The sequence below is a fragment of the Nothoprocta perdicaria genome, unplaced genomic scaffold (assembly GCF_003342845.1).
Source record: "Nothoprocta perdicaria isolate Ctin4 unplaced genomic scaffold, notPer1 scaffold_87, whole genome shotgun sequence".
Taxonomy (NCBI): domain Eukaryota; kingdom Metazoa; phylum Chordata; class Aves; order Tinamiformes; family Tinamidae; genus Nothoprocta; species Nothoprocta perdicaria.
In genome coordinates, this window is record NW_020456165.1 from 790,996 (window position 1) to 806,552 (window position 15,557).

Sequence of the window (15,557 nt, forward strand, 5' to 3'; positions counted from 1 at the left end):
CTTGTTTATTTGTTTTCAATGTTAGTGCAGAACAAAATCATGCAAATTCTGAAAATTTTCCCTAAGTGGCCTTGCTGTTTTCCAGACAGGCCTGTAATGGAAAGCTATGCACCTATGACAAAAAGAGAGAAAAATGTGAGCCTATCCAGGCTGCAAAACGTGAAGTGCTGCTATTAAACTGTAGCTACAAGATGAATCATGCACCAGCTCCATGAGGTATGGGCACAGAGGACATTGGCAAATTCACAGCAGTTAGATCCATCTCCCATCGTTAGTCTTAATGACAAATGTACTTTATTCTCGTAAGCATCCAAAAGATCCAGATAGATGAACAGTTAACTTTTTTGCAAGCTCACTCACTMACTTGCTGCTTTCCAATGTTTATCTCTCTTCTCCCTGCTCCTATTCTCACCCACATGCTGTAATCTGGGACCAGGCCGTCTGATACAGTGAGCCAAACTTTGTATTATTTATGTGCAAAGCTTACTCAACCAAGTTTGAAGTTGCCTACAGAGAGAATGGAAGGTGGTCCTTCTCTTGGGAGTGGGATGGTTACAACACTCTGTGCCCCGATATAAAGTAATCTTGAAAGAAGATTTGAAGTTTGCACTTTTGGTTTTGTCTAGAGAAGTAGAGACTGACAAATAGTCAAGTCCTGATTAATTTCTTCACAAAGAAATACTTGAAATTGTATGTGTTGTCTGGTATTATGTAGATTGTTGTGGACAAATCATTCTTTAGAGCTTATCGTGAGCAGGTGTAATAGATTTGCTTGAACCGTACTCAAATATAGATAAATTAAAAGCTATACACAAAGATTCAAAACAAGATAAGTCAGAATTAAAGCAAAAATTTTAACCACATGATCTACCTTCGAGGAGAACTTGTGTGTGACAAGATGTAGTCCAAAAGAAATAGTCACTCCATCGAGGGGAAAAAAATGTCAGAGCATCTTTAAATATGATGAGAAAAAATAACTTTGTTTATTTGTTTTTTCTGGCACTGCAACAAATACAGTATTGACAAAACAGCAATTGAGGTAAAACAAAAATATTTTGTTCTTTATCGACAGCTCCTGGCTCACTGAGAAATTTACTTTCCATGAGATATCAGCCCTCCAGCACAGTGGTACTAGTACCCACCACTGAAACAAACAAACAAACAAAAAAAAAAAAAAAAAAAAAANAGAGAGAAAAATTATATAAAGTCAACCCTGCACTCACTGTTCACTATTCATCCTGGCAGTGGTCAGACTGTCATTTCTGCTATAATCTGGCACACTCCTTGTAAATCAGTGCCATGACAGTGCTACCAAAAACAACATACATTCTGACAGTAGACTAAACTACACCAAGGTGCTTTGTAGGAATAGCATTTCTGCGTAGGATTCGTATTCATAATTCTTACTGCATGCTGTGTCCTAACCTAACTGGCCTTCTCCACCTCCTTTGTCCTTTTCTCATCGCTTCCAGTAGTTTAAATTTAGAGGATTCTGAGGAACTTAGAAATCTCTTCTAATACAAACAAACAAAAAAAAATCTGCAGTACTGCTTAAATTCTCTATCTTCCTGTTTGCTGTAGTCTGTATTCAACATTGTATCTATTTACACCAAACTAGTACAGTTGTCTCAGTATAAAAACATATTTTTGCAAGGCAGTCAATCATTTTAATTTTGAACCTTTGACAGTGGTAATTTGAGGAGGAAAGTTATCCAGCTGCTGAGGACAAAAATAAAATGTTTTTGTTTGGCAGGATTAATCTGGAAACAATAGCTGGCTAAAGATGTTTGGCAGCTTGGAGGTTTAGAATAAATGCAAAGGAAATGGATTAGCGTGAGGTAGAAGGGGTCAAAAATACATGACAAATCTCTTACGTAATAACTCTTGCTAATTAATGTGCCCAATTGTATGTATTTACATTGCCAGCTTCTTGAAGCCACAGCCGTGCTTTTAAACATCTTCACAAATTGTCAAGTAACTGTATGTCATATGAATGATTATATTATCAAGTTAAACAGATTTTTCATGTGGACAGTTGGCTTATCCTTTTATAGGACACTAAACGTAGTTTTTGCTGGGCACCACTATGTTCTAACAGCCATAAGACAAAAGACAGATGGAGATGGAAACTTTCTAAACTAGTAACAGGTTCCTGGGAAAGTGGTATTATTAGAGTAATTTTCTTCCAAATTATTTAGAAGTACTTTTTGAAAATCAGAAATTGATTTGAGTTGATGCATTATAGATATAAAAATGCGCCATCATCTGCATTTTGAGAAGAGCTTTAACCAGAAAAACATGCCAAAACTGGACTCAGTCTGGAAATTAAATAGATCTCTTCCACACTGACAGGTACTATAACTGGATACATAAGGAAGATGTTACCAAAACAGGGAGTCTTTACTTGACAAATCMTTTGTTATGTACGTATCTGCGAACCGCTGCAGGACTGCAGAGCTGGAAACAGGGGATGAAGGAAGCTGAGCTGCTTCTTGCATGGGGCAGAGAAGCCCATCAGCCCATCAGTGAGGTGGCTTCATGCCAGAACGCCTGGGTCCTGCTGGGCTGGTCGTGTTGGGGTGGATGTGGCCCGTGCTGGCCATTTGCTCTGGCTGCATGCCCTGAACCCCTCAGAGCCGTGGGGAGGAAGCTGCATTTACAGGGCTGGGCATTGTCATTCTTAAGGAGTGATAAAATGGGAGGCAGAAATATTGCCATTAGATTGCAAAACCGTGCTCAAGAAGAAAAGGTAGTGAGGCTGTGAATAAGAAAAATAGGAAGTGATCGGATGAACACTTGATGAATATTTTTGAAGGTGTAAAGCACCTACCTTCGCGAAGAAATTTGAAATGGGAACAAGTTGTTTAATTTGGATCTGGATCTCTGTATTCAGATGGGCAGCAAAGAGTGTGCAGGAATCTGTGGGATGAAATAAGGCAGTGCTCAGATCCATGTTCAGAAGTTTTTTTTTCTGTTTAGTAATGGGGTAAAGTTATCCCAGAATGAAGACACAGTAGCTAATCAAGAAGTTTGGGGAGAATGAAGTCACACCAAGAGTAATCTAGAAACAAGCAACAAGAGAGAGGCAAAAGAAGCCAGAGAAATAGGTGTCCCTTGAATCTCTCTATATTTGGTTGTGGAGAAGAAGAGATTGACAGATATGGCTAAAAAAAAAAAAARRGGGGGAGGAGAGGGGGGAATTGGGTAGGGGTGAATAAAGTCAGCCAGATAAAAGGATGTCCAGGTATCTCTTCATGCTGCAGAAAGATTGTTTTCAATGCGCAGTGTAAAACAGAAAAAAAAAAAGTTTCGTTTCAAAATAAACAAAACAGCAATCCAGCCAAACCCCAAGCCTTTACTCAGGAATTGTTCTCACTGAAGTCAGCAGGAGTTAGCAGTGAGCAAAGACCTTAGGACTTGGCCCAGTGACAGTAACTTTGTTGTAGAGCTGAGCACTTCTATGTTTTCATTGTGAAGCAATTTTAACGGGCTAAGTTTGGAACCCTATAAAGAGGAGTGGAAACACTGACAGAATATTAACTATAACGGCTCCCAGTAGATCTTGGTCTTCCTTTTTGTTTTAAGACAATACAAATGTGATTATACAGTGTGTGGGATCTGGTGTTGATGTTAATTTGCCCTTGGTTAGGATCAGCCTCCCTTCCAGATGTGTTTCCATATTTGCTTCAAGAGGCATACTGCCATTTAAAGTATTACAAAATATCTGTTAAAAGAAAGAGCGGAAAAAAACATAAATTAAAGAAATTAGTGGAAATTATTGCCAGAGGTGGACCAGAGCTTTTTAGCAGAAGGAGGTCTATTTTTCAAAGGTCCTAGTGGGCCATACTGAGTTTTAATTTCTCGTAAGAACAGTAGTGGAAAATAATGATGCACATTTCACAGACGGGCATGCATGAGATACAATCAAGAATGACTAATCTTATATTTGCAATCACTTTCACTACAGATTATTCATGAGAGAAAAGTAATTATACTAAGGTCCTATTATTGTTTAACATTCTCAGCAGCTATATAGCAACAGGACTTCATTCACCAAAGTAGGGCTACCTGGATTTACATTACTCCAAAATCCAGGCTTTTAATCTCCAAACTTGGTGGTACCCGTTCTACTGCAGCAAAGCTCAGTAAATGACTAAATCAAGAGTTACCAAAGGGAAAACACTGTTCATTCAGAAGGCAAAATAGAAAAGAAATATCCAAACAGCAGCATAATACAGAATTTCCAAAAGAGACTTAGGAGATAACAGTCTAAATTCCATGTACATCAAGATGCAAGATACATCCATATCATGTGCCTCATCTCTGTGGGGTCAAAGCATGGAGGTGACCAACTGCTTAGTAGCAACATGCCTGAGATGAAACCTGAAGCACCAAACCAGCAGTTATAAGCACATACCCAAAGTAACAGGGTAATGTAAAAACACGGAAGAGCTATTCCTAACCTTCTGTTATGTCCTTCACAAGCTTTCCTGTTGGTTTGAGGAGGAAGGAGTGGAGAAGGTTTGATTAGCAGGGTAGGGAGAGAAGATCCACACAGGTCTGCAGATGGTTATTCCACCAGGCACCTTCCATAGACTGAATTATAAAAGATGTCCTGCAACCAGTGCCACCCGTTTTAGGATAACCATTGGGCCTTATATAGGATTTACAGACTTTTCCTGTAGCAGGAGCAGCAGTTCCTCTTTTGCTAGGTGAGGCAGGAGAAGAGACCAAAGGGACAAAATATTTTCCAACCCAATTATAAATCAAGCTTTGGTTGTGGCTGAAATGTTTGAGTTTAGCTCTAGTGTGTTTTGACTTATGCACATGTTTACAGAGGAGGAAGAACTGGCAATCAGCAAGTCCACAACTTGGCAGATGTTACTTTGGGACCACTAATCGGATTTTTCATGACTTGGATAATAAAATTGGGAAAACTACAATAAAGCTTTTTTGAGAGATATTCTTGTGAGTATTTATTTTGAAATGCTGCAAATTGGAGAAAGATTTAGTATTTTTCTTCTCTGCTACAAGCAGGTTTAATACAAACCTTGGCTGAGTGGTACATATACAGTGATAAAACATGGCCACTCCTCCACAGACAAACTCTCCCCAAACTAAACTTGAATAAAACTCATTAGAAAGATGAAGAGATTGAAGTTGAAGAGATTGAAGTAAGGCTTTTCAAAAACACAGCAGCAAAAACTGCTTTTAGATAGAAAGTTTGAGGATTTTTGCTAAATAAATAAATGTATGCAATGAATTTATTTTTAAGGGAAAAAATAGATTTTGTTTGGTTTTTGATAAATAAAAGCCTTAAAAATCCTTTGTATGACATGCATACAAATATTTTTATGTTTATTTTGCATATTTTTCCTCATTTTTACAAGCTGTTTTAAAACATTTAAATGACAGCGAGTCTTTTGAAGCTAATATGAAAATATATTTGGACGGGAGGCTCATACTAGCTCATGGTAAGCCATAGCTGCTGAATAGCTAATGTGGAGTTTATTCTCTTTATGCCTTAAGGCTAAGTATACAGTTCTGAATACAATGGAGAAGAGAAAAAAAAAAAAAAAAAAGGATTTCCCTGAGATTTGATGAAAATTATTCTTAAACTGGTCATAAATATAAATGGTCCATATACTTTTTGTGTTTTTTTTTTTTCAAATCTCAAATGGCATAACCTCATCCTGTCACATCTCACACCGGATATTTTCAGGATATACAAAAAAAATGGGGTATAGGACAGACTGCTTCATAATATTCACGAGAATTAAGTTTTGGGGCCTTAAGCCTTTCACATCTCTGTTTTGCATTTGTCTCACACATTTGCCAATCCTGCTTCCTTTCAATACCAAGAAAAGGAGTACTCAAAACTGTGGGGTACTTCCTAAGCACCTGCAGAAGGACCTATGGAGRACCAGATAAATTCTTCAGCTTGGTTTAACCCAAAGATGCAGAGGCTGGGGCTAAGGACAAGTTTGATAAGCCAGCGTAGTGTTTGGCTACAACTGCGGACTTAATCACTAGACAATTTAGAGGTCTGCCAATTACACWTGCAAATGCACAGCTGCCAGAGCTGTAGTACATCAGGAGAGGGCTGGGAATGTGTAATTCATGGTGACATTTTGAGGAGCCGTGACAACTGAGCATCTCTTAGGATTTAGTGCTTTGAAACCCTTAGGCTCTTCCAGGGATTTTTGCTGTTACGTCCGGACATGCCAATGAGCACCGTGCTATTGTAGTTCACCCTGTACGTGTCAAAACCAAAGCAAAAGCCCTGCCTGGAAAAGCTTGTAGCCTAAAACCAAGGTGGGGYAGGAAGGCAAACGAGATGTTGGCAGTCAGAAGAGCAAGAGCTGGCTGCAGTAGCTGGAGCTACCCAACAAATCACTAACGTAATTATTAGGTATTAGGGAAAAGGTCTTGGCTTTGAGTAGTCCAGTACAGTATTCAAGCAGACAGCTTTTTTAGCTTTTTTTCTTTTTCCTTTTACAGCAATAACAAACATATTTGTTCTCCTGCCAGCTATGCAATGTGTTTGGGAAAATACACAAATATAATACGTAGCAGATTCAGCAAGAATGAACACTCCCTCTTTGTCTGTAACGGATTAGCRGGATAAAACTTCCAAGGAAGGAAGCTGGATAGAGCGAACACAAAGTCATGATAGGGCCAGAGTCTCAGACTTTAAAAATCAGGAGCAATAGAAGTCAGTTCAGATAATTCAATTTGTACTAGTAGACCATTTGGGCTATTCCTCATATGAAAAGGAGAAGGTAAAAGAGGGATCTACTTTGCTTACAAATTTTAAGGACTCTTGGCCAATAAACAAAACCAAACCCCTAAGTGTTTACAATATCCTTTTATCTTGTTAATGCTATAAGACATGGTACTTCTCTCAGCAGCAGGCAAACACCCATATTATTTATGAAACTGCATACTGGCTTTGGGGATATCATAATCTCATTTTTGCTCATTAAAATGCCAAGGCAGTGCATGCTTAAATCAAATCCAAGAGGAAAAAAAAAAAAAGAAAAATTGTGTGTGCTCAGAAATCACTTACTTTCATAGCTCTCAAATTTAAGAAGCAAGCCATCAGCCTCGAGGCTTATAGAAAGGGAGCATTTCTTTTTGCAGTGGTTACCCTTTGGCTCACAATCAAGCAGGGCTCGCTGCATGGCAGCTAGGCGAGTGACACCCTGGTGCCATCCAGCTCTCCAGAAAACCCAGTTAACATGCGAAGTGCGTTCCAGGGGATGCTAATGCAAATTGAGTGCTCTCTGACCCAGAAAATGGACTGTRGGCTCGGGAGGACAGCTTCTATTTGTCAACAGTTTTGCTCTTTGCCTTATTTGAAAGTATTTTGGTCTACGGCCCTTCTGGTAATGTACAGTGTAGCCAACATGCTCTCTGGTGAATCTCTACAGCACTGTCTGTACACCCTGTGTAGTGAAGGTGYTACTAACAACATGGAAACCTGGTGTAAGAGGCAGAAAGGAAGAAATGGTTTCTTTTAGAAGGTGGTTGTTTATCTCAGCTATGAGCAAACTCTGTTGGTCCTGCACTTCTAGCCTACATGGCCAAACAAAGTGATTTTTCTAAAAAATGAAGGAATCAAACTGGGTTTGATGATGGCTCATTCCAGTTCTGCCAGTACCCTGCATTACTTTTAATCTGTGTAAAGATATCACTAATACAACTGTGAAGGAAGGGGTAGAGAAGAGCAAGCAATATTTTCTTTTTATAACTTGCTTAGGAGCACAGTCACAGGGCTAATGTCTGAAACTGAGGGCTTAGTTATACGGTCTGTTAACAAGGGACAGCTGATAAGAGTGGTTCGTTTGTTGYTCTCTCATGGAAGACAGCTGAGTGGGAATGTCTGAGAGCTGTCTCCTTGCTGGCCTCATGTGGTGCCAGAGGTGGCCTTTGGGCCATCTTCTGCTGCAGGGATGCTTAGATAGATGTCACCAACCGGAACAAGACTAAGTGTGTTAGGAAATAATTGGGCGTTGTCCATAAGAATTGCTCTGAACAGCAAAGCTGATAATTGAAACCAACCTAATTTAATGCAACAGTTTGTCCTGCTGTGAGACATTGCTCACCCTGAGACTACTGATGACCATAGTGTGCCAGAGTTGGGAATGAGGCATATGTGTACAGGAGATGGAGGGAGCAAGGCTTTGCCCTGACCCTTAAATGGTGAGATGAGACGGAATAGCTACACTAGAGAAACAACAACTGTGTTGGAGGTGCCTACAGTRGCATTTTGGTTTAACTTGGTTTCAAGGCAGGTGTCCTAGACAACCTGCTCCCTCCAGCTTTGTGCAGCCTCAGAGGCCACAGGTTGCATTGCCCTTGGCTTGGCTGTGCTCTTGCTGGACACCTTGCATTACACCTTGGATACCTGGACACCTTGCATTGGACACCTTGCTGGACAGCTTGCGTTACAAGGATAATGAACATTTGGTCCACAGCAAGCTCAAGCTCCTCCATGCCCTGAAATGTGTATGTTGAGCAGCTCGCAAAGCTGCTTCACCAGCTGTGCCATTCTCCAGTGAGCTATGTTATCTGCACACCCATGATAGAGCCAGAAAGACCAGAGCACTAGAGGTCCTAACAGCCAGCGGTGCAGTTAAGAGCCTGAGCAAATTATTCCTTCCAGTGGGGGAAATTCAGATTTTCTTCATCCCCCCCTTCCTCCTTCTCTTTTTATTTTTTTAATTGCAAAACCAAGAACTAGAGAACAGCTCAAATCACTCATATTTTCCCAGCTTCCATGTCTTACTTAACCCAAAATGCAGAAGAAGGTTGTATGCTTTGGGTTTTTAAGTAAAACAAAGACTTAGTGAAGGTAGGTGCAAATCCCATACAAATCAAAACAGACATAGAACTAAATTTCACTAGCTGTCCTTCTGCCTCCAKTTTTCTAATCATAGTAGCTAAAAAGTTGCAGTGTAAGGGAATTAGGAAGAGAGGAGGCACTGATAAACTGTGATTCTTCAGAGCTCCCTGATCCCTTGAAGCATGAACATTCACTAACACTGTGAGGAGGAAAGAGATTGTGCTGGATGATACTGGAAAAAAAAAAAGGTTAATCAAGCTCTGAGTTTTAGCTATTGCACTTATCTCTACCCTGCCTGCGGGGTAAGGAYGGTGCAGTCGCTCAGTCTGCGTGACTGATAAAATGCTTTAACCTAGGGATGGACAAACTTTATCCAACTGTTAATTTCAAACCACAGCAACATCCTGGATTTGAAATCAAGGGTCTGTGTTTCTGAAGGGCTAGTGTTGTGAAGTCTTGTGCTTTTTAATCACAAGCCTAGAAAAACTCTTATGTTTGTAGGAACCTTTTTTTTTTAATTATTTAAATCAAAGTTAATTTACAGCGTTCTTTGCAGAGAAGAAAATATAAAAGGCCTAGAAAAAGGATCTCAAATGTGTGACTTTTTTTTCATAAGCAATACATGATCTATTAGTGCAAAGTGACAAAGCAGTATCAAAAGTAGAACACTAGCCTTATTTTTTTTCTGAAGTTCAGTAGTAATTTTACTTGAGATCTAGCTGTGGACTTATTAGCTTTGTCGAAAGAAATTAAGGATTCCAAAATTTGCCTACTTGCCTCTGTAGAGACAGAGGAAGTTCATTTCTGTCTCCTACCGCAGTTCCATTTTCAAGTCAAAGGCATCAAAAATGCACAAAATTAGTATAACRGAAGTCAAAATCAGGCAAATGTCATAAGATTGTGTTTAGCCATGTGTTTACAACCTCCAAATAAAAGAATGTAGCCAGGCTATAGCAAAATTCATGATGTTTTAAAGGGAGGTGAATAAGGCTTTCTTGACTGCAGCATAATGATAGCTTAAACTTCTACAGTTTAAATGATTTGTTCGACCTTGCCTTGCCCTTACCTGGGCCATCTTTTCCTGGGTAAACTATCATACATCTGTACTGTATTTCAGTTATAYTCCTGGTGTAGTTTTTCCTGCCTACTTTACATGAGAAAGGAAAGTTGGATCAAATTTTMGTATATAGTGCAAATTTCTGTTGCCATACCCCCTCATATGCATTTCTGTAAAACTGGTATAAAACACTCAGATGTAAGAGATGCTTGAGTACTTTTCTTTACAGGTATTTTGCAAGTCCTGAGCAGAAGTTTGTAATTAGCTGTGCAAAATTTTAAAGCATTGCATTTTTTGCGTATGTATTTCTGTATGTATATAACCTACCTGGTTTRTAATAATCACACACTCATGCTGGTGTGTTAAGTACAAAATGCAAACCAGTTGTGCAGATATCTTCCATCAGGTTTGAGGTCTGCATATGGGTGACAACAGGGGTGCTCATTTTSTCTGGGAATGGCTTAGCCGTATTAGCACAGGACGGTATCGACGAGTCTTGGAGGGGATCATTAGCTTGTGAGGAGATGCCTGACAAGTCCATGCATGAGCTCTTGCTCATGTCCTGTTCTCCGTATCTTTGAAGCCAATCCACAGGGCATATGCACATCTTTTTTTTATGTGGGTGTATGTACGTACATTTGGGTATGTGTGTCCTGGATGCAGTAATACCCTTAGAAAACTGTAGACTCCCCTGCCTAGGGGAGGAAGAGCTGCAGGTATATCCCTTCATTGCAAAAGATAATGAGCTGAGACTGTTAAATGCAGAGCTCCCTAGAACATTCTGCATGCATTGTCAAACTAGCAAGACATTTGTTTCATGGTAAAACAAATTCTATATTCCACTGCTTAGTCTTNTTTTTTTTTTTTTTTTTTTTTTTTTTTTTTTTTTTTGTGGCAGAAGCAGTGTTTTTAAATTTAATTAACTTCATGTGGCACTGTAGAAATGGATGGCAAATCAATAATGAATGCCATTTCCATCACCTTGTGGTGCTGTTGTTCTCTGTATTTCACTACTCTAATTAGGTCTGACTTCAGCAAGAACCACTTCAGGAGCAGGGGTGAGTTACTGCTGCCTGGCTGTCAATGGGGAAATGCAGTAATCTCAATTCTGAGTAAACTCAGTAATTTTTGGGTGCAGTGATTTAGCCTCCAAGTGGGAGAGGAAGAATCTGACTGGTTTTTTAATGCTGTCATATGATGTTTTGCAGGCTCAGCGAGTTAGATTTCAGCTGAAGGAGCCTCACTAGCTGCCCTTGCCTCACACTTGACATTTAACCATGTAATTGCTCTTATTTACACATTCCCCACCAAAGTTTGAGAGTTTGGGAAAGCAGGTGAGCATTTCTTTCATGTGAACCCCAGACTCTTTCCATGAGCTGGGATAAAGTGAGAGCAACGCGTACCAGATCAGTCCCTGCTCCCCAGGTCACCAGGAGCTGTGGTCTCCTGGTATCCGTAGTAAAGCAGCTAAATCACAGTATAGCAAAACCAAATATCATTAACCTTAGGCAAGGTTATATCTACCTGGTTATTGACCTAGTCAGGTTTGCTGGTGTGAAACGCCAGTGAAGAAGGTCTCCTTCCTGCTTGATGTTGRAAGGTGCAAGGTGCTCCCTGCCAGGAGGGAGTGATGCTTCTCTCCCACAGAATGCTTTGGACTTCATTGTAAAGAAAATGCACAGATAGAAATAGAAAAGAGGGAGGGCAGTGCTCTGAGGCCACTGTATCAGTGTTATAGGCCAATTCCATGCTTTTTTAGCAAAGTGGACCCTTTTCTTTTATATTAGTATCTGGTATATTAGTATGAATTATGATTATGATTTATAATATAAATGTGTTGTTTCTAATATAAACCCTTCCCACCRATTAACACTGGCAGACTGTACCGCATGGAAAATTTCTGTTGTTATATTGCGCTTGCCCAGAGAATCACAGCAGGGATTGAAGTCATTTTGCAGTAGTTGAAATAGTACTGGGTGAGAGGTGAGGTGGAGGTATTACACTTCAGAGATAGCAAGTATGGCGCGGTTGTCAAACAGGCTTTCCTGAGATGCTTTCCTTTCATCCTAGCTGCATTCCTGAGCCTTCAGAGGTGGTAACCTGCAAATATTGCAGCTGATAGCTCCTATGTCTTACCTAGCASCCCTTATCTAGCCTTACAAAAAGTCTTTGGGGAGAAGGATGAGATCTGCTAATGTACAAGGCACAGTTCATGTGGAAATTTGAGTTAACAGAAATTTGAGGTAATGTTGCAATATTGTGCTAAATATTCTGAAAACACAATATACAACACAATATACAAGAATGTAATTGAATGTGTGTTAACTAGTTCTAGTTACTGTGTTAACTAGCTAACTAGCCAGTAGCTAAACTAGTTACTAGGTAACTAACTGAACAAAAAGTTATTGCTATGGAGCCTTTTTTTCTTTAAAAATAAAGCAAGAATTTCTCAGTCAAAGCTCCACAGAGTCTTAATTTCTGACAAGTTCAAGACAATTGGTACAATTGTGTGATGTATTAGTGCCTCTTTCAATGCTGTTTAGCAGCTGTTTTTGAAATTGTTTGCTTAAGAGCCAGGCAAGAATAGATAATACTTATATTTCTCTTACTGTTGAATAGGAGGTATATATTCTGCTACATTTACAAGTTTGTGTACAGCTCTTTGCTGTGTTTGTGCATGCAGCTCTCTGCAGTATCTCCTGGCTGTCTGTGAAAGAAAATAGCAATAAGATCATTCATTAGGGATATCTGATTTATTTTCTTTTAAAAAAAATCTATGAAAAAAATGGTTTATTTTCTAATAGTATTCTCTTTGCTCTGAAATTTCTAGATAAACTCTAGAGCCAATGTTTTATTTCTCTGCCCCGGRTTCGTGTGTCAGCAATGCACCTCAAAATCGGCAACCTTGCCTTGCTTTTCGAGAAGGAAAGGAAATAATTGTAACTAACTGCTCTATTTGTTGCAGCTGCAGAAACTGAAACGATCTCTCTCCTTCAAGACGAAAAGCYTGCGGAGTAAAAGTGCAGACAATTTCTTCCAGAGGACTAACAGCGATGTGAAACTGCAGGTGGACTTAATGCCCGAGGTGAGCACGAGCACTGGTCAGCTCCCCAGCTCCGAGAGTCAGGCGTCCTCCCCGACAAAAGCCCAACAGCTGCCAGAAAACAATAAGGCTCACATCTTCCAGGAGCACATCTTCAAAAAGCCCACCTTCTGCGATGTCTGCAACCACATGATTGTTGGTAAGAAACAATTCTTGAGCTCTTGGTGTGCACCCATTTGAACGTGTCAAATGGCCTTTCCATAACTTGCATGGTCATGAACGTGTACTTGGGAATGAATGCATCTTTCCAAGTGGCCTGTTCTGCACACAGTTTGAACTTCTTGCTGCTTTGCAGTTGTCACAGCAAAGAGGAATAAGAATAAATCAGAGTAAATTCAATGCCACTATGCGTCTGTAAAAGTGTTCAAGCAAAAGAATTTCCATTTTTCCATGTTTCCATGTTTCAGTGGAATGAAACACTGGGGTAGTTTCATGTAGAAGTAGTTAATAGAAGCTGGAGTACAAACTATCGTCTGTAATTTTGTTAGCTTATTTTAAAAAGCTGCTGTTGCTTAGCATGGAAGTTACTCCCTTTTAGATAACTGTATGTTAAGTTCCTGAAAGACATTGACATGGCTACTTAGCCTCCCTTCAAGAATGGTGCTCTTTTTCACATGGGATAACTTCGTGTTCCCCCATAATGGAAATCATATTCTTTCTCACTGTGTGCAGAATGTTAAATCTGATGTAAGACATCATAAACACATCCACAAATTGAAGTATTAAAAACATGGGGGCCGATTTCATCCTCACAGCACTACTGTTCTAGTGAATTCAGGGTATAGTGAATTCATATCATATGAGTTTTGACCCCAGATTTTTGATGTTATTTGTAGGGTTTTCAAATTTCCCCAGCTTTTAGGGATACAAAAATTCAAAGGAGGAAGAAATAAAGCATTAACATCAGGAAAGTTTATAGTTCAAAGATCGAGAGGAAGTCTGGAAGATAGGTGGCTAGTTGAAATAGTTTCTTGCATGGAAAAAGATCCAGAACTTCTCTCCTCTTCTCATGTGGCTGCATGCAGTATCAAAGCTTAGTCTCACAAATATATGCTGCAAATATAAATGCTTCACATTTCTGGGCAGCTTTTTATTGCAGTTGTATGAGGATTGGTATGATCACAAATCTGCATGACTCAGCAATACTGTTCCAAAACACTGCTGCTCAAGACAGATTCGTGCTGGCAGCAAGCTTTGCACAGAGCCACTCCACTTAATAAACACACATGCACTGCCCCTGCCTTTGCTAGGCTAGATTCTCTGCATCCTGCTTGCTATAGGAGTCCTGAAGCATAGCTGTGAGCTTCCAAACATCAGCRGTGGCCCCACCTGCCTTCTGAACTTTCTCTTCTTTGAGGATTTCCCTTTTTTTTTCTGTTCTGCATTTCAGTCCTTTTGTTAGAGCAAGAAGCCTTTCATGTTTGCTGGGTAGAAGATAATGCAACCTATTTTGTCAGGCAGCGGGCTGAGTCAGGTAAATTGCTCTCACCTCCTCCAGCAGAGCCTCGCTCAGAGAGATCACAGAAAAGATGTTAAGAGTTTTACCTTATAATGCCTTCAAGTCTAGAGGCTCTGATTCTCGTAGACAAGTCTGCCATATTCCAGTAATCCACTCTCTTTGATCCTTTCCACAGTCATGCCTGGTTTCACTATATTGTATTTTAAATAGCATGGGAGATCTGGATGTTACTGTTTGCAGCTCAATTAATCCGTGTAAGTTGTGCAACTGTTGGTCATGGGGATGTTGAAGCAAAACAGGCAGCTTTTCAGGAAATTGTGTCAATCCTACTCACAAAGGCAGCTTGAGAATATTCACTTCTATGCAGTAATTCTGAGTTTATTCCTGCAAGTCAGAGCACTGTTTGTTCCCTCTATTTGCATGTTTCACTGACAGTGGCATTTGAGAGTAATGAGTCCGTGGCTTTAAATTCTTTATTGATGAGAGAAAAGGCAAAGGCTGGTTGCATGTTTTGAAGACTGAGAAAGAGAGTCCAAGAAAATCCCAGTTATGCCACCAAGGAGGATTCCAGGGTCACCTTAAATGGCTCTTTGATCTATGCAGCAAGCAACTCTGCTTGGTGTGATGAGCATGAAGAGCAGTGGATTTCACAGGATTGGAGCATGGGCTTTGGTCTTACTCATGTGCCAGCGTGTTTTTGTAGCTTCTGAGCAAGCAGACCGCTTGGTGCATACACAACATGCTCTCTGGGCTGCTCTTTCCAATGAGCGCAAAAATAAAGAAAAGGAGCATGAAACATGATCTTCCTGCAAAAGATACGTGCATCATCTCTCGATCATTAGGCACTGTGAGCCTAATTTTGCTTTTGGGATGCAGCATGTGCTCCTGTTTGTTCATTTGACAGAAGCACAGTCATAAGATAAAGGTCAAATGCGTGTAATTGGTCTCAGCGTTCAGAGGAGGATGTTTACAAGGAGCATTATAATGCAAACTTACTTAGTCATTCAAATGCTTTTTGTGTGCCTTAGAGAACATTGAACTGAATTCAAAAGGAACTCTGTTTCCTTTGGAATAAAATATTAATGGTGTG

At 39.9% G+C, this 15,557-nt stretch overlaps 1 protein-coding gene across 2 annotated transcripts in view; it reads left to right on the forward strand.

The window, feature by feature from the left end:
- Positions 1 to 15,557, forward strand: part of STAC (SH3 and cysteine rich domain) — a 59,985-nt gene that overhangs the window by 10,324 nt on the left and 34,104 nt on the right. Inside the window, exons 2-3 of one of the 2 annotated variants that reach the window (XM_026052321.1) lie at positions 12,871 to 12,990; positions 13,093 to 13,147. In XM_026052321.1, the coding sequence (XP_025908106.1) occupies positions 12,871 to 12,990; positions 13,093 to 13,147 (175 nt within the window). Of the gene's footprint in view, positions 1 to 12,870; positions 13,148 to 15,557 lie in introns of both variants that reach the window. The other variant, XM_026052319.1, reaches the window with a different exon arrangement.